The sequence below is a fragment of the Equus quagga genome, chromosome 14, assembly GCF_021613505.1.
Source record: "Equus quagga isolate Etosha38 chromosome 14, UCLA_HA_Equagga_1.0, whole genome shotgun sequence".
NCBI lineage: Eukaryota > Metazoa > Chordata > Mammalia > Perissodactyla > Equidae > Equus > Equus quagga.
In genome coordinates, this window is record NC_060280.1 from 83,844,528 (window position 1) to 83,863,478 (window position 18,951).

Here is an 18,951-nt window from a genome sequence, read left to right on the forward strand (position 1 = left end):
TCTGGTAAAAGAATTGGTACATGACACAGCAAATGGATCGTCTGATAAATGAACACGTGCATGGATCAGCAAACACATTGGTAAATGAATTGGTACATGGCTCAGCAAATGCATCATCTGGTAAATGAATGCATACACAGCTCAGCAAATTGTCTGGCTCCACCTCCTGCAGATGTCTGAAATCATTCCATGCTTCCCCACTGTGCAGACCAGAGTTAACACAGCAGGCCTGACTGCCCTCCATAGCAAGGCCTGCTGGCAAGTCTAGCCCTGGGCTGGTGTCTAGGAATTTGGATTTGGGGAGGGTTCCTAGCACCTTAACTAATAAGAGGGGCTCACTCTGCTTCAACTGTACAAACAATGCAGTTTATGCTCAACACCTGCCTTCCCTCCAGGAGCCTGGAACTGAGGTCTGTGCCAGGCAGAGGGCACCTATGTGACCAGCCCCCGGCAGAAACGCTGGGCGCTGAGTCTCTAAGGAGCCTCCCTGGTAGACAACGCTTCACACGTGCTGTCACAGCTTGCTGCTGGTGATCAAGTGGGTCAACCAGCAGGGTCGGATTCTCCTGAGAGCTCTCTTCCTGGCTCATGGACGGCCACCTTCTCTCTGTGTCCTCACAGGGCAGAGAGCACTCCAGCATCTCCTCCTCTTCTTTGAAGGGCACCAGTTCTACAGAATCAGGGCTCCACCCTTATGACCTCAGTTAACCAGAACCACCTCCTTAAAGACCTGGTCTCCAATACACACAGCGGGTGAGAGCTTCAACACAGGATTGGGGGCGGTCTGGAGATATTGTCGGTTGTCAAGACTAGGGGGTATTGTAAGCTGACTGTGTCCCTCTGGGAATCCATACGCTGAAGTCCTAACCCCCAGCATCTCAGGACATAACTGTATTTGGACACAGGGTCTTTAAAGGTAGGTAAAGTAAACCAGGTCATAGGGCAGGCCCTAAGCCAACATGATTGGTGTCCTCATAAGAAAAGGAATCTGGACACAAGACACATACAAAGAGAAGACACAGAAAGAAGACGGCCATCTACAAGCAGAGAGACGCCTGGAACAGATCACGGCCCTCAGAAGAAAGCAACCCTGCCAACACCTTGATCCTGGACTTCTGGGTGAGAAAACAAACTGTTGTGGTTGAAGCCACTCAGTCTGTGACACTGTGCCATAGTGACCAAGCAAACTAAGGCCAACGAGGCCAGGGATGCTGGTCAACATCCTACAGTGCACAGGACACCCCACCACAGAGGAGGATCTGGCCCGATGTCAGTAATGCTACGGCTGGAAAACCCTGGCCCAAGCTTAAATTTCCCAGAACTCTTCTCCAGCCCCCTCCCAAGCTAAGTCATCAGATTACATGCTTCCGTTATATTCTGGTCTTTATTTAAAAATCTGACTGCCAGACTGTGAGCTCCGTGGGGGAGGGGGTCAGGGGTCTGTCTGCAATTGTTTCCCAGTGCCCAAGGGAGGACAATCATAGAGCACTTCAAGAGTACTTCAAGAGCACAGAGTACTCTGAGTACTGCAAGAGTACTTCAAGGCAGAACCTTGCCCAGAAGGCTTACCAAAAATACATGGAAGAGCAATACACAGCATAAATCTAGCAATTACTTCCTGTCAGTGATACAATACAGATCCCTAATGCAAGATAATGTTAAGAAACGAACTTTATTATCTTACTAGGAGGCAAGATGGAAGGAAACAAATGCCTTGTAATTAGAGCTAAGATGTTATTTGTCCTCCAGAATTAATTTTTTCCCCCACTTCTCAGGAGATGTAGCTTTTAATCTCATTTTCTAAAAGCTCAGTTAAAACATCTGCCATTTACAGTAAATTCAATTCTAGTTTTCAGCACTGACGTGATGTGTATTCAAGAATTTAACCATGCCCGAGGAGAGGTCTGCCCTTTGCCACAGCTGAGTGGGGCCTGCTCGCTCTTAAGAGAAAGACCTAAGACCAAAAGAAACCCACGACTCCCAGCCCACCATCCTGAGAACACACCTCTCCCCGGAACACATAAACCGTGAGACGACTTCCCATATTCTCTCCTCACAGCACCTGCAGGCAGAGGTGAGGCAGAAGGCGCAAGCTCCCAGAAACCCAGCCCAGGGGGCCTCTGCTGTGGAGTCCCCCAGCCTCACTCACCAGAACCACCGGCCCCCCACCAGTTGGGGAGGCCCAGCGCAGGCACAGGCATGGCCGCCCTCTGAATCTGCACAGCCGCCTTCAGCTCCTGGACAGAGTGAGAGGGACACATTAGAGCCACCCAGTCGACGGGATCCACTCACGGCTCTTCACCCTGACTGAAGCTGCGGGACTGGCCCTGCCTTGGGGAGCACACCATAAAAGGAGGGATCGCCCGTTTAGCTCACCCAGGTTTACCCAATTCTTCAATCAAAGTCCATCACTGTGATACAATTTCAACTCCAAAACGGGATGGAGAGAGGGGCCCGGGTGGGGGAAGCAGCCTTCCGCTGTGAGAGAAACGCTGGAGCAGAGGGCAGCGGCTGGGCAGCAGATTGACAGGCGTTGGGAGGATATGGGGGTGGCCCCGTGCACGTGGGGAGACTAAGTGATTCCAGAAGGAATCCCTGCTGTGGGGAAAGGATCTCAACCCTCCTCTGCGGCGGCCACCCCCTCGGAAAAAGTGTCTGCCGGACTTCATTTCTAAGTAATGCCTCGCCTCCACATCTGGGGCAGGGCCAGCGGAAGCAGGAGCCTGTCAGGAGCAGTGCCCTGGGGTCCAGGAGTACTAAGGGCAGCTCTGGGCAGGGTGGTGGCAACAGGGACAAGGGGAGCAGTCAGAGGCAGGTCACAGTTTGGAGAAAAACCTCAGAGACTTGGTGGCAGATGGGAAGTAAACAGGGCGGGTCCCTCAAGGCAGGGGATGGACAGGGGCAGGTGGGGGGCCTTCTCAGGGCAGGCCCAGAGCACGCTGGAAAGGGTCCTCTGATGCTCTCTCCGCCTCAGGATGGAAAGGCAGGGCCCTGAGCCACGTGGGCTTCACCAGCCTGGCCCCTTCACCCAGCCCTTGGATCCTAGGACTTGCTCGTTCCTGTGGGTTCCCGGTCATGGACGGGGTGGGAGTGAGGGTGGAGGGACTGGAAGAGGAAAGGTGGGACCAGGAGAGGCAGGGACCCGGACGCTAGCCCCTCCCCCAGGAGGCTCTGGGCTGACACCACCCTGAAGGTCTCTCCTTCCATGTAGGAACTCTAGGGCCTGCTCAGCAGCTCTTACCTCGGCCTCCAGCGGGTCCCCAGGTCCCAACGTTTGGCCTCATATTCCTCCCTCCCCACCTGCCTCCCCGTTTACAGAAATGCCGACCCCCAGGCTTCCTGGCTGGGGCTGGCGCCCTCCCAGCAACCCACTCCCAGGCTCACTGTGTATTCTGAAGTCCAAGGCGACTCCCAGAGAGCTGGCCGGTCCTCTGGAACCGAAGGGGTCTCCCTCTCTCCCATCCCGGGCCTGATCTGCATCCTCGGGTCCAGCCCCAGCTCCTGGGAAAAGGCGTGGAGGAAACATGAGCAGGACGGAGGTGACACTGAGGTTGTGCTGAGCCTCAGAGATCCTGGGTTTCGGGCAGAGCCGTCAGAAGTCGGCAGGCAGGTCTGGCGGTTTCAGCCCTGGTGCCGCCCCTCCTCTGCAGGCTCAGAGGACTGATCACCCGGAGACAGAGACGTGGGGACGAGCCCCGCCCCCTGGTCTGGGGCCCTGGCTGGAGATTAGGCCGCGAGCGCTCAGAGATGCTGCAAACTTTTCACTACAGAAAGCCCGGGGGCCCTTGATTCTGAATGTGAACGCTGTTCTGTGTTCTTCTGGATTCTGTACTTGTTTATTTGCCAGCTGTCAATCACAGGGCCAGACCACTGGCCACAGTTGCTTACACCTCGCTTGGAGCCAGAGCCGCACTCTGAACCTCTCCGCTATCCGGCTCTCACACCCCAGGCCCATCCCCACGCCAGGACCCAGACGGCCAGGACCAGGACCAGCCCCCGCCCCCCCACCGTCGCCAGGGCTACTCACACCCACTCCGACGGTGTCGGCCCTGTCCCGGCGTGCCCTTCCTGCAGGAACCCAAGGCCCGCCGGCCCAGACTCTGCGCTCGCTCCAGTCGACCCCGGTGGGACCTGGTGCCCCGCGTGGCCCTGTCCGAGCGGCGACCCCTCTGCTCTCAAGAATGTAAGCCATGAAAATCTTCTTTCGGACACTGGCCTCTCCGTGTCGCCGCCCAGTCAAGCCATAAATTAAAACCCGCAGGTACCATGTTGAGACAAGTATTCTCATCAGAACAATCTTTTTTTTTTTAAAGATTGGCACCTGAGCTAACAACTGTTGCCAATCTTTTTTTTTTTTTCCTTCTTTTTCTGTCCTCAAAGCCCCCCAGTACATAGTTGTATGTTCTAGTTGTGGGTCCTTCTTGTTGTGGCCTGTGGGATGCGCCTCAGCGTGGCCTGATGAGCGGTGCCATGTTCGCGCCCAGGATCCCAACTGGTGAAACTCTGGGCTGCCGCAGCAGAGCATGGTAACCCAACCCCTCGCCCGGTGGCTGGCCCCATCAGCCGAACAATCGTGACACAGATGGCTCTCCTTGAAGACAAGGTTCCCAGGAGTTCGACGGATCTGTTCGTCTCCTCCTTACTGAGCACTGCGGAGACCGCAGAGGAGGAGAGGGAGGGGCGGCGCCGGGGGCTGGGTGAGGCGGCGCCGGAGCCCGGCCGCGGCAGAGGCGGAGGCTCTCCTGGGAGCAGCTCTGCGCCCTCTGGGAGGCCCCCCGCCCCTGGCCTGGCTGGCGCTGGGAGGCCGCGGGGCCTGGGTCTGTCCTGACCACCAGCACTATCCCCACGTGACGGGGAGGCCTCGGAGCTGCCTCTCGGGGCCCGACGTGGAGACGAGGCCAGGGACGGCCGGCACGGACCGGAGGGCTGGTGGAAGTGTCGGCGCCGTGGCCCTAGGCGCGGGCGGTGTGACCTCAGGCAGCAGGTCCTGGCGGCCACGACGGGGCCCCCCCGAAGTCAGCCCGGATTCGACCCAGCTGCGGTTCCGGCTCTGGCACTTTGGGGCTGTGCGTCCTCAGCGATGACCGCCCGGTTTCTCTGCACACGTGGCCAGAAGCAGCCCTCCTCGGCCGGCTCGGAACACCCCGTGGCCGCCGCTTCCCTGGACCTCGGAGGCAGCAGCAGAAGCCCTCCACTCCCCTGCACTCGGTGCTCGCCCCTGAGCCGGGAACGGAGTCCTGTGGAATGCGCTAAAACCTCATGCTGAGAGGAAGGGCCCACAGAGACCAGAGTCCCTCGGAGGTCATCCCGTCTCCCTCGCTCACGTGGTCCAGCCGCTGCTCACACGCGGGGAAGGGGACCTGGGACGCCCTCCAGCTGCCGTCCGACCCGCCCGCAGCGAGCATTCCCTGCGGCTCCCAAGCGACGCAGAGCGCCCTGAAACGGGGTCAGCGCACCGCTCCGTCCGCCGAGGCCTGGGGACCCAGCAGCTCAGATAAGGCCCTTTCAGACCCTGGGGTCTCAAACCTCACACCCCTCCCGCAGGTCCTGGAGAACATCTGTTCCCGAAACATGAGCGTCAACTGAGGACGAAGGGGCCGCGGGCCGCGAGGAGAGTCTCGGCGGCCCCGCAGCACCCCAGGCCGCAGGGGCCGTACGCACCCCTGCTCGGGGCTCAGGAACACAAGTCCCTACAGCCCCGCCGCGCCCCGCCCACTGGGCGGGAGTCTGACGCTGAGCCAGCACCACCCAGGACGCAGGCGCAGGGGCGCAGACTGAGGGAGCCCAGGGGGCGCCGTGGCTTATGACAAACGGGCCCAGCCTCGGCGGGAAGCGCGGCTCTGCGCGTCCCCGGACTCCAAACGCGAAGCCCCGCCTTCCAGACCCCGGCCCCAGGAGGGCCGCCCCGGAAGGGAAGGGCCAGGCCGCAGTCCGCAGAGGCAGGCGCTCAGGCCACAGCTCGGTGCACACCTTCCGTGCACGGGACGCGGCGCTCCAGGCTCTTCCCGGCCCTGCACAGGGCTTTGGCTCCCGGGGGGGGGGGGGGGGGGGGGTCTCAACTTCTCTCCTAAGGGGTGAGGGGCCCCGACAACTTTCCCACGTTCTTCAGTCAGAGCGGTCCTCTCGTCCAGATGCAGGCGCTTCCTCCAGAGGCCTCTCCTGCCGCAGTTAAGCCACCGGGAGCCGTCTCTCCAGCTGGAGCGCGCTCCTGGCCGGGCGAGCAAGGAGAAGCTCGCCGACGTCCGTGCCGCGCCCGGGGATGCCCGGCAGAGGACGCTGTCGGCGTTTTCAGGGCTGCGCTTTGGGACAGGCCCGCTCTCTGAGGACGCTGCGGGCTCCGCCACAAGGCTCCCTCGCCTCCGGGACTCTCGGGGGCTTCTCCACCAGGCGGCGAGGTCCTAACAAGTGTTGAAGCGGAAATGGTACTGCACACGGTCCGCATCCGACTCTCATCGGCGAGGTCCTAACAAGTGTTGAAGCGGAAATGGTACTGCACACGGTCCGCATCCGACTCTCATGGATGGAAACGTTTACGTGGAGGAACCTTCTAGTAAGAAGAGTCTTGAGTGACAGGTGGGGTTGGCCCAAATTCCCGCGTCAGGGACGCTCCCGGCAGACATGAGAGTGTCCCTGAGACGCCCCAGCTCAGCCGCCTCCCTGGCCCCGGTGTGCGCCTCCAGCTCACAGATTCCTCAACTTCTCCTAAGAGAGGGGGCGGAGGACATGCCCCCGGAATCTTACCGTTTGCGAATCATGGGGTGAATTTTCCTCCAAAATAGCCTGCTCAGGAGTAGATGCTTTGGATTCAAGTTGAGATTCACAGTCTAAAATTAATTGGAAAAAAATTAACTTCTTTCAGAAAGAAAAGAGTCGTGTGAAACTAACACACAAAAAATATATAGGCATTTTTTTTTAATTTTGACCCTATGCTTGGGAAGGTGCTGAAAGGGAAGAAGGCATCAGCGAGCACAGCGAGACTCTCAAGAGTAGGGCTGCGTGTGGAACTGAGGCGGAAAGGCGGGGCTGCTTCCCAGCAAAGAATTCAGCGGGGAGGGAGACCGACGCTGCCAGAGAGTGTTGTCGGAGAAACCAGAAAGCAGCAGTGACAGGAACAGACGCAGAAATGTTCAAGTTAAAGAGGAATCTGATGATACGTGTGGGTGAGGAGGTAGAGAAATCGGAACCCTCATCCACTGCCGGTGGGAACGTCAAACAGTTTTAGAAAGCAGTTTGGCGGCTCCTCAAAAACTTAAACACACAGTTACCATGTGACCCAGCAACTCCACTCCTTGGTATAAACCCGAGAGAACTGGAAACACGTCCACACAAAATCCTGCACACGAATGTTCACAACAGCATCATTCACAATGGCCAAAAAGTGGAAACCACCCAAGTGTCCGTCAACTGATGATCAATAAAAGGTGGTCCAACCACACAGTGGGATATTATTCAGCCTTAAAGAGGACTGAAGCCCTGATTCACACATGGATGAACCTCGAAAACATCATCCTGAGTGAAAGAAGACAGATACAAAAAGCCGAGTGTGGATATGTGATTCCCTCGATGTGATATGTCCACAACAGGCAACTCCAGAGACAGAAATTGGATCAGCGGTGCCAGGGCAAGGCGTGACTGCTCACAGCCAGGTTTCCTCTGCAGGCGATGGAAATGTTCTGGACTTAGGGAGTGGTGAGGCTGCACAACTTTATGAATGTACTAAAAACCACTGAATTGCACTTTAAAAGGGTGAGGGGCTGGACCCATGGCCAAGTGGTTAAGTTTGCACACTCTGCTGGGGTTCGCCCAGTTGGATCCTGGGCACAGACATACACACGACTCAACAAGCCATGCTGTGGCGACATCCCACATAGAAGAACCAGAACAATTTACGACTAGGACATACAACTATGTACTGGGGCTTTGGGGAATTTAAAAAAGAAAAAAAAGGAAGATTGGTAACAGATGTTAGCTCAAAGCCAATCTTCCTCACCAAGGAAAAAAATAAAACAAAAGAGTGAATTTTATGGTATGTAAATATCTCAATTTTTTAAAAAAAAGAGAAATTGGAACAGATCTTTTTCTGAGACCCAAGACAAACAGGAGAGGAGAGCTAGAATGTGAAAACAGAAGAAAAGCTCAACAAGTTATTTGAGAAAGCTCACCCCAAAAGGCCTTAATTCCCCTCAGGATAAGGGGCCTTTCAAACACTCTCAGACGGACACTTCCCAGTGCCCCTCGTCCGGGTGGTTCCGAGAGCTGGCCCCTGGGCGCTCGCCCCAGCCCCAGCCCCCCGCCACAGCGCCGGGAAAGGCCAACAGGGAGGGAGGCGGAGCACAGACGCAGCCCTGCCTGCAAGCACAGCCCCTCCCTGCCCCGCCCTCGAGGTCCTGAAGCCGGACCCAGGAGGGGACCGCGCGTGCTGAGCGCAGTGCTGAGCGCAGTGCTGAGCGCAGTGCTGAGCGCAGTGCTGAGCGCAGAGCTGAGCGCAGAGAAGGCGGTCAGCACGCCGGGCGGGCGACGCGCAGCCCCGGGGCCCTGGCGCGTCTTTGCAGACACAGGACAGCCCGGCGGGGCGGCCGGCGTGCCCGTGCCTGTGCCCGGGGCAGGCCCTGCAGTCGCCCGGGTCCTGTGTGGCTGCTCCTGGGTGAGCCCGCCACCAAGCCACAAGGCCACCAGGCCCTCGGAGGAGGCCGACTCCCGAGACAGCACACGTCCAGCGCAGCAAGGCCCGCCCGCGTTGGGCAGGCCATCTGGTTGTCACCGGGAAGGCAGACCCCGGCAAGAACGTGCGACAGGGAGCTCCCTCCACACCAGGGCCAGGCAAACCCCGCCGCCTGCTTTCGTAAAGTTTTATTGGCACACAGCCACGTCCATTTGTTCACCTACCTCCAGGGCTGATTTTGTGCCCAAACAGTTGCTGTGACAGAGATGATATGCCCCACCAGGCAGAAAATATTTACTTTCTTTTAATATTTGGACAAATCCGAAAGGATAAGCTTTGGCTCTCTTTGTCACTTCACTGACCAGTGACAGCCTGTACTTCTCAGCTGTAGAGAGTTTTTCCTAAACTCCTTCTGTAAGGCATCAAAAGTTTGGGTTTGATCTCTTAATTTTTATGAGGTCCCTAGGACCCCTCCCAAGACTCATATAACCATTCAGTAGTCTTCTATGCCTGTTAAAATCGGAGAAAATGTATGGCCTTCTAACTTCAGAATTCTCCAGAGCAGCAATGTCCAGTAAAGCTCTCTGTGATGGTGGAAGATTCTACGTCTGCACCTCCCAAAAAGGTGGCCAGCAGCACAGGTGGCTACCGAGCACCTGGGAAATGTGGCTCAGGCAACTGAGAAACTGAGTTTTTTATTTTATTGGATTTTGATTCATTTTCATTTTAATTTATATAGCCACCTGTTCTTTCGGTAGGTCTCCCATGGGACACCAGGGATGGCCCTGGAGGAGCTCTGCAGTCAGACTTGGGAAGTGGACCGAGAGCCCAGGGTCGCTGTGGGGACCCTCCTCCCAAGCCAGCTTCCCCAGAGACATGCACTGGAAGAGGTCCCCAGGCCCCTGGGGCCAGGCTGAAGAGGCCCCACAAGTCCCTGCCCCTTTCCTCCTCAGTTAGGGGACAGGCAGAGGGGACAGGGCCCAGAGCACAAACTCACTCTCACTCCCCTGCAACCATCCTGGTTTTCCCAAGCCCCTCACCCCGACCCCAGCGCCAGGGGTGACGTCTCAGCAGGTGACCTCTCTGCAGGAAGAGAGACCTGGACAAAGGAGGAGGGGGCGCAGGTGAGCCCTGAGGTCAAAAGAGGAGGGGACGCAGGTGAGCCCTGAGGTCAGAGGAGGAGGGGGCGCAGGTGAGCCCTGAGCAGGGCAGGGAGGGTTGGCCCAGGAAATTCCGTCTTGGCGGACCAGCCGGGAGGCCGAGCGAAAACCCTTACAGGGAATTTACTTATTTATAGAAACTGGCGGTGGGTCAGACTGGCCCACAGATTTGGCCCCCCGCCGCGGTCGGCCAAGCCCTGCTCCACATCATCGCGTGGTGGAGAGAAACCGTCAGTCACCGAATTCTCTCGATTCTGCCTCCTACGTGCGTCTCAAACATCCCACCTTTTCCAGCTGCACAATCATCAGGCCCCGACGCCATCACTGAGTCCTGACCTTATCCCACTTCCTCTGCATCCATGGACCCTGCGTCCAGCCTTGTGCATCCTCAAGTCCAGGCCGAATCCAGGAGCTGAAGTTCTACCCAAGTCACAAACTAACTCATGTCGCTCTCCTCCTTAAAACTCTCGTTCCGAGTCTCCCGCGACCTCGGGGCCCCGCCCTCCCCGCAGCGTCCCCTGTGCCTCAGCCTCCCCGTCTGTCCTCGGCTCCTGGAGCGCACCAGCCTTGCTCGGCCTGCCGGACGGCGCGCCTGGGACGGCCTCTCCAGTCTCCTCCTCGCCCCTGCTCCGCGGCCTGAGCCCTCGTCTGCTACATCAACTCCTCCTCCAGGTTCAGACATCTGCCCCTTTTGGGATGTTCTTCCTGACCTCCCGCCCCAGTTCCCTGCCGCACGTTCCCAAGTCGCCCCCGTCACCGTTCATCCGAAACGTCTTCCTGGCTGGAGCAAAACGCCCATGGGGCCAGCGCTACGCTCTGATCGGCCGCACGAGTCCCCCAGTCCAGGGCCCAGTTCCCCGAGGGCCCCCGACGAAGACCTGCCAACCTCCCCCCGCGCCCCCAGAACACCTCCGCAGAGCCGACCCCGAGGGCACGGGCCTGCGCACGCGCACACGTGCTCTGACGCCGCGAAAACGACTTCAAACGTCCGTTCACGGAACCCAAATCCACACTAGACTTCAGATGTCTCTAAGACACGCTAATCCTTCCCAAAATGACAAGGTAGGACAAATCTTCTGTTTGAAAACAAACACCTCACTCATTAAAGTGAAATCTGGCGTTTAATTTTCCTTCCGGAATTAATTTTTTCATTTCTCGGCAGAAGTGAGCTTTAACCCTATTATTTAAAAAAAATAAATCCCATTTAGGGCCAACTCACTTTCAATTCTCAGTAGGGAACAGAGCTCACGTCACCTCTTTCTGAGGCCCGCCCGTCTGGAAGCTTCAGGGTGACGCACAGGCCGGGCTGAGGCGGGCGCCGGCGGGGAAGGACGAGGGGACTGCGGCAGCGCCAGAGGCCGCTCCTCCTCAGACGCCCTCACCGCGCAGCGACGCAAGACTGCCGCCCGCGGCCCGAGCGAAAGCCACACAGTGAAGCGCTTTCGGGTGAAAGAAGGAAGGAAGGACCCCCGGCCCCCACGGGCCAGGCCGCGCCGCAGACCCGCAGGAGACACACCTCACACCGCACCGCCCGAACGCCCGCCGCGGGCCGCAGCCGCCCAGCACTTCCGCTTCCGGAAGCGGAAGTGGCCTGGGCTCAGGCTTTCGGGGCCCGAGGCGGCTCCGGCGGCGGCGGCGGCGAGGTGGAGCCGTTCTGGGTCCAGCCTCCGAGGAGAAATTCTAATTTCCTTAACCGAGGGAGAGGGGCTGGTGAGACTGGGGGTGGCGTCGGACTGGACCCCGAGAATGGGGTGAGGGGCGGGGACTGGGCGGGGGCCCTGACTTGAGGGGCGGGGCCTGTGCCCGGTGGGCGGGGCGGGGCGGGGCCCTGGCTTGAGGGGCGGGGCCTCGCTGGCGGGTTGGGATGCTCGATGTCTAGCTAGCTGCCTTGTCTCTCTTCCCTTTCCTCGCCTCTGCCTTTCTGCCTTGGCTTAATCCAATCCCCTACCACAACATACCCATGCGGAAGATTTTTTTTTTCAGAATTTCTAATTCTAAAAATAAGGTTATATATTTTATTTCTTCTACAATTTGTCTCACACTAAAAATAAGATGTGAAAATCTGTTCAAGACAATGGATGAAAGATCTCACTGTTCTTTTTAAAAATTATGTATTTGTTATGTAGTATAGATGATACATACACATAGGAAAAGTCCCAAGGGGCGGTCTCACTCCATCTGTATTTTCCTCCCCAGAAACAACCACAGTAACCAGTTCCCTGATATTGTTTCTATATAAAGCACATGTGTGTATTATTTCTTTCAATAAATACCTATAGAACATCAGTTGATTGCTACATACTAGGGGCTAAGTGTACAAAGCCCCTTCCTGCAAGGGCACTTCAAGTGGAGGACTGGAGGGGAGACGTGGAGAGGGAGATGCAGGTGATCCTTTCCAATAAAGTTAACACCACATTTTGTATGTGATATATTAGCAGAATATTTGTTTTCTTAAAACTGATAAGGATATATGGAAGAAAAGCCGAGAAATTTGGCATAGTTGGTTGGAAAGTGAGTCTTGAAGGATGAATATCAAGCGCGGCGCCTGGTTAGTGCACTGAGAGGGAAGCACTGCAAGCTGGGGGTATCATGGGAGCGAAAACAGGCATGGGGGAAACTCATGGTCTGGGAACAGTGGGTAAGGAGTTATGGCTAAAGATTCAGGGTATGTCTGTGTTATTGCCATAGGAATAGACAAATAGGTCAAAGACACAAAGCAGCTCAGAAGCAGACTCAGGCATATATGGACATTTAGTATGTGTTAGAGTGTTTCAAGTCCATGGGGAAAGGAAGCTGTTGGGACAATTGGCCAAAGGATTGAGTTGTCAGACCACCATTTCACATCATTCACAAAAATTAATTCCTGATAGATTGGGGCTGACCCCGTGGCCGAGTGGTTAAGTTCGCGTGCTCCGCTGCAGGCGGCCCAGTGTTTCGTTGGTTCGAATCCTGGGCGCGGACATGGCACTCCTCACCAAACCACGCTGAGGCAGCATCCCACATACCGCAACTAGAAGGACCCACAACGAAGAATATACAACTATGTACCAGGGGGCTTTGGGGAGAAAAAGGAAAAAAATAAAATCTTTAAAAAAAAAATTAATTCCTGATAGATTGATTCAAACATAAAAAAGAACTTTAAGATATTACAAGAAAATATAGGAATATTCCTAATGGATTTTGCTTTATATTTTTCATAGGTTTGATATTAGTTGCATAGCACAGAATGGTTATATGTCCTGGATCTTGGTGCTTAGTGGCCAGCCTGGTGGCCTCTCTAGCTTCTCTGTGCCTCAGTTTCCTGTACCCCCTTGATGGGGGCAGTAATGAGATCGTACTGAGGACTGGCTGATGTAATGCCTGTATGCAAGCAATTATCATAGTGTCTGACATGTAGTAAACTCTCAATAAATACTGGCTTTTATCATTATAGTTCTGAAGAAGTATCCTTATATCAACGTAAAATCTCCCCCACTTCTCACTTTAAATTTGGCTTGAGTCTTATTTAGTCTGTTTCTAATATTTCCCATGCCAGCTTCTTCTTCTTCTTGCTGCTGCTGTTGTTATATTTGTCTGATGTGTCTCTTCAGCCTCTTTGCCATTTTGTCTTAAGTGATGTTTTTTATAAATAGTACATAGGTGGGTCTTGTTTTTTTAACAAAGTCTGAAAGTAACTTTCTTCTAAAACAGAAATTTAACCCACTTACCTTTAGTGTGATTATTGGTGTGTTTAATGTATTTCTGCCACCTTATTTTTACATTTATCCTACGTTTTCTATTTATAATGTTTATTTGTTGTATGTTGATTGAGCCAGGTCTCTTTACTCTTGTTCTCAACTTGCTCCTACTTCTCTCTCGTATGTTAATTTAAAGAGGTATAAGGTGTGGTCAAATTAATTTAGGATTATTTGGTATTGTTTCCCAATTGTCAATTATTTTCTTTTTTGCCTTTATTTTGGTTTTTTATTACTAAAATCATCCCAGTTGCTTATAAAAATATTGTAAAGTATGGAAAAACATAAAGTAATAGGAAAATAATTTCTTTGTATTCTACATGTTCCAAAATTTCACTATGGTCTACTCAGTATGCCTGTTTAATGTAGAAACTCATGTCTTTCAGCTTTGAGAAATTGTTTTATATTAATTTCTTGGATAATAGCCTCTTTTCTCCTTTTTTCTTTTCTTTTTCTTTTTTCTGAAACTCCTCAAACTCTTTATTTTTTTTGGTCTCCTTTCTTGCAGATTGTCACCACTTTATGTCTAATCCTTCTGTTGAATTTTCATGTTGGCTACCATAATTTTAATTTCTTAAAACTCTTCTTTACTTTCTGAAGTTTCCTTTTTTATTGCAACTATGCTTGTTTCATGGTTTTTAAGATATAAATTAGAAGTATTTTTAAGAGATCTCTTTGTTCTTGGAGATTATTTTAGGACAGTTATGGGAGCTCCCTGACATTGACACTATCATAGTTGGGACTCCACTGAGGGTGTAATGCTGCTACCTGCAAGATAAGACTTTGAGGTTACTTTTAGAGTATTTCAGCCTGAGGCAATAAGAAATAAGAGATTCTTTTAGTAAAGTAATATGAAGTTCCTGATTCCCTGACAGAGACTTGGGCACTCTGGGCTTGTCGATCTTTTGTTTTAAGCTCCACACCACACATAGAAACGACCAGCTGCCCTGCGGTGCTCACTTTCCTCACGTGCTCCTTACTCGTCAATGCCAGTGGCCATTTGCCCCAAAGCTTTCAATGGACATTCGTTCCAAATGACCAGAGGTCATTATTTAACTTTTTCACCCCTACCAGCGCCCCACCCCTTAATACTAGCTGGATTTTCACTGCCTTCAGCCCCAACCAGACCACTCGCCAATCCCAAATTACCGTTTCTTTGAGAATCTGTGGCCTGCAACCACTCTGTACTACTTTCTATGTCAATGAGGGTTCTTAGTTCCAAAAAATAGAAACCAACTGTGAGTACTTTAGGCTGAACATGAATCTATCATTGAATATGAAGTCGCTCAAAGACTCTTCAGGAGTTTATGCAACCCAGATTAGGGTCCCAAATCACGCTGCAAACTGATGCAGAGAAAACCCTGTCGGCACTGCTGGGCACTGGGGCTCGCGTGTGTTGTCCAAGACTTCAGTTCTGCTACGGAGAGCAAGACAGATGGGATGGAGGAGACTCATAAGCTGTCAGTATAGATAGGTCACCAGTAAGCAAATTTCTCTCTTTTCTTAACCTAGAAAGAAGGACCGAGAGGCGCCCGATAGTCACAATTCTCTATGTATACACAGGCATATGAAGCACTCGGTGTTCATGAGGGCTGCGTTGGCCGCCCACTGGGGACGCTGATTTTGGCCCCACGTGTCTTCGCCCAAGAAGTGCCATGGCCACTCTGCAGGCTACTTGGCGAGCTATAGCTGTGGCCAAGTGTGCTGTCGCCTGTGTCTCCAGTGTGTCTCCATAGGTCTGCAGGCTGCATCTCTCGTCTGACATACACTCGACAGAGCAGGCATGTGTCATTGATCCAGGGCACCTCTGCCTGAGGACCCCTTGCTCAGACCTCAGCTCTGTCCTCATGCCCACGTCAGCAGCAGGAAAGCCTGTTATGGCAGAAAGAGAGAGAAAGACATCTGAACATCATCTACCCAGGACTCAGCATGGTCTGTCCGCTTGCCCTGAGTATGTTAATTGACTCCATCTCTCCTCTTCTTATCACTGTGTGTTATAACTTTATTTAGCAAACCCTGTGATTCAAGCACTTCAGTTTGAGCCTCTCCATTCTGTGACCCCCCCAACATGGCTCGCCTGGTGTAGTTGCATTAAGGTAATTTTCCACGTGACAGGCACAGACCCCACAGCCTAGGCACTGATGTGGCCAGCCCTGGGCACTGGCTGCTAACTCTCCATCCTCTGGCACTGCTACCCCAGAAAACCTTGTGTAGCTGCTGCTACCCTCACCAGCATTGTTCCCACAAAATTCTCGCTCTCGGCATTGCTAGATTGGGATCCAAGTGATGGGATCCAAGTGATGGGACATCTGCTTGGTGGAGCCTAGACCCGTGCGACACGGGAGCCAAGGAAAGACAGGATCTGACTTCTACAGTGAGAATCATGGGAAGTGAGGCGATGAGCTGGGCGGTCAAAAAAGAAGGACAGATATTCCCCACAGTCGATCTGGTCTGCCATCCTCCTCTCTGCGTGTACGCAGATGAGGATAAATGGAAGTCTCAGTATGAATCCTGCCTGTGTCTAGGAGGTGAGCTTTTGTATGAGTCGTTATTATTTCTTTGGACTCGACTGTATTGTTTCAGAGGTATGGTAGAAGGCCTAAAATTAAGGTCCACTATTATGTGCTGCCTTGGCATCTGGGGAAAACCAGGATAACTTTGAATGGCTCCCCACTCTACTCCCACAGAAATGATCCCCAAGCCGAACAGTCGTCTTTTCGTGGGGACCAGGCACAGTTCCTGCTCATCCCGAAGCAGCAGGCTCCAGTGCCCTGGCAGCCTGCAGAGTTGCTCAAGCCGATCACATCCTCCCATGGGAACCAGGAGGCACCTCACCCTCTTTTCCAGGCAGCGCCCGCTCTCCACCCGGTGCCTGAGTGCACCCGCACAGCCCTGCATGTCTCGTGGTGTCCTCTTTCCCTGGGCTGTGAGGAAACGTGGCTGTCGGTACCATCTGTCCATTGTCGGGTGTCATGTGTTCAACCATCCCCATAGCTCTCAGGCGGGAGCCCCTCCCTTACCGAAGAGAAGAAGAGGAGGCGATCCATACAAGAGCGCATATAAATCATGAATCTTTTTAAAAGCACCATTTGGCCAGAATAAATCAGAATTGTTCATGTGTTTACCCTTTGGCCCAGATCCAGCAAATTGCTCTAAGGAAATATTTGCGCAGAATCTCAGTGTTAACACATGTGGATGCTCACGCAGCAGCCTTTGTTTACGAGGTGAGGCGGGAAGCAGCCTAAGCGTCCGTCAGTAGGGGCCTCATAAATAATTCCATATAGTGCGGTGTGGTGAAGTCATTAAGGTTGAAGTGATGTATATTTTACGATAGCTGCTCAGACTCTGTCAGCGCTGTGAGTTAATTACACAGCGACATCCTTATTCTTCTCCCCTGATGTTTGTCTGTTCCCAAGCTTGCTCTGCCCCAATACCTGATTTTGTTCCCTAAAACTATGTCCATGAAAATGTATTTTTTCCATAAATAAATGAAAAGAAGATCAAATTTTGTTAATGCCATGAATGTATTTCCCCTAAAGAGTAAATGGATCATCAAACTTAACCCCATATTAAATGTGAGAAAATTAAGATTGAGTAAAATGAATCAACCTGACATGAAATCAGCAAGAACAGAGAAGTCGTATCTTAAACATTTGCTGGATGGGTGGACAGATGGATGGATGGATGGGTAAATGTGAGGACTCGGTTCCTGATTCCCATTTCCAGGCCCTCACTACTACATTTAGCTTATTAACTTAGCATCACCGAACCTGAATTTTCAAGTGCAATAAGAACGTGATAATAGATGTAAGATGATATTAGAAAGAAGTACTTAGTATCTCTGTAGGACATGCATCGGTTCCTCATGCCCTAAAAATTTAGACCTTCATCCATGGCTCAGTCCTGCTTCTTAAGCCCTGCATTTGAAGCGACTTTGAACTTCTTATTCTCTAGTTTTCCCAGAAGATGGCAGTATGGTGTAAGAGCTAAGTCCTCTGCATCTGGGTCCAAACAGGCTTCAACCATCATCGTCATCAATACAGTTATTGCTCATAGGGATCCTATTTGTGCCTTGCGTTAATCTAAGTATAGTACTTCTAAATCTTGTCTCAGAATAAAACCAAAGTTGGAAACTGAATTATGTTTTCCTAGTTCAGTGACGTAACCCAACCAGGAAGGACTGTGTTAGGCAGGCTCCCTAGCCAGGTGTGGGTGCTCGTGACTTACTGGGGGTGCCCCTGGGAGAGAGGGAGTGAGGAAGGCAGGGTAAGGCAGATGGAGGCGTTGGACAAAGATGTGGGTTCAGCTGGATTCAACATCATCCTGACCCCACGGGGACCCTGGAGCATGAGTGACACCATAGAGTTGCTCCCACTTTGAGACAAGGGGCTGGCCTTTGGTACTCCCGGCTCAGACTGTCATTGGCTGCAGGATTCCTCCTAAGGATGAGGACGACAGCCTCCGAAGGCAGCCCCTGCCCAGCGGAGGGCAATTCGCTAGAGGAAGGGGCAGATGTGAGTGGTAACCAACCCACAACAGCTGGGGCATGAGTCCATACAGGAAAATCCACTTGTTCTTTAGGGGGAAATACTTTCATGGAATTAACAAAATTTGATATTTTCCATTTTTTTTTAAAAGTACATTTTCATGGAAATGGTTCTAGGAAATAGTCCAGAAAATGGGATCTGGGTGAGGCACCAATGACATCCTCTTTAGAGATCGACACCAACACTTAGATGAATTTATCCTAACTGACAAACTGGCTGCCACAATGATCCTCAAGGCTGTAAGAATTAAGAATCTTGTGGAAGCTGCTCACCTCCGAGTTTATCATGTGATGATGCAACTTGGCTTAGGGGAAATCCTTGTTATTTTGAACACTGAAATGAAGAGGACATGACATTCACATTCTGAGTAGCCACAATTGAGGTAGTGGGTAAACATAACGCAGAAAAAGGGTTGATCACTGTAGTGGACACGCCCGGTGCTCTGCCCGGACCCATCTATCTCTTTCCCTCTCAGGCTGTGTCCCCACCCCCAGCCCCCGGGACAGCGCACAGGTTATGTCCCCACCCCACCCCCGGGACAGCCCACAGGTTATGTCATGTCCCCACCCCACCACCAGGGACTTCCCACAGCAGATGACTGACTGACACAGGGGGATCAAAGGCCGCACCTCAAGATGGGTCAACTCCACGGCGCATACTCCTGGGCTCCCCCATGGAATTAAGATGAGGCTACTCTCCTGCTGAGCCCACATCCTTATTTAGCTCACTCCCATCCCTATCCTGCTTCCTCAGAACCCTTCTCCTGACTGTTACCCCCCCAGTAAGTCATGTGCATCCCAACACTTACCCCCCAGCAACTCATGTGCATCCCAGCACTTACCCCCCAG

At 53.0% G+C, this 18,951-nt stretch overlaps 1 protein-coding gene across 4 annotated transcripts in view; it reads right to left on the reverse strand.

Annotated features, from left to right (window-relative positions):
• Window positions 1–11,455, reverse strand: part of ZNF333 (zinc finger protein 333) — an 18,264-nt gene extending 6,809 nt beyond the window's left edge. The window contains exons 1-4 of one of the 4 annotated variants that reach the window (XM_046637620.1): window positions 11,042–11,454; window positions 6,742–6,824; window positions 3,385–3,501; window positions 2,150–2,237 (exon numbers count right to left, since the gene is read on the reverse strand). In XM_046637620.1, the coding sequence (XP_046493576.1) occupies window positions 2,150–2,237; window positions 3,385–3,480 (184 nt within the window). In that variant the 5' untranslated portion in view covers window positions 3,481–3,501; window positions 6,742–6,824; window positions 11,042–11,454. Of the gene's footprint in view, window positions 1–2,149; window positions 2,238–3,384; window positions 3,502–4,027; window positions 4,398–6,741; window positions 6,825–11,041 lie in introns of those variants that run through there. The other 3 variants (XM_046637621.1, XM_046637622.1, XM_046637619.1) reach the window with 3 other exon arrangements.
• Between the last annotated feature and the right edge of the window lie 7,496 nt (window positions 11,456–18,951).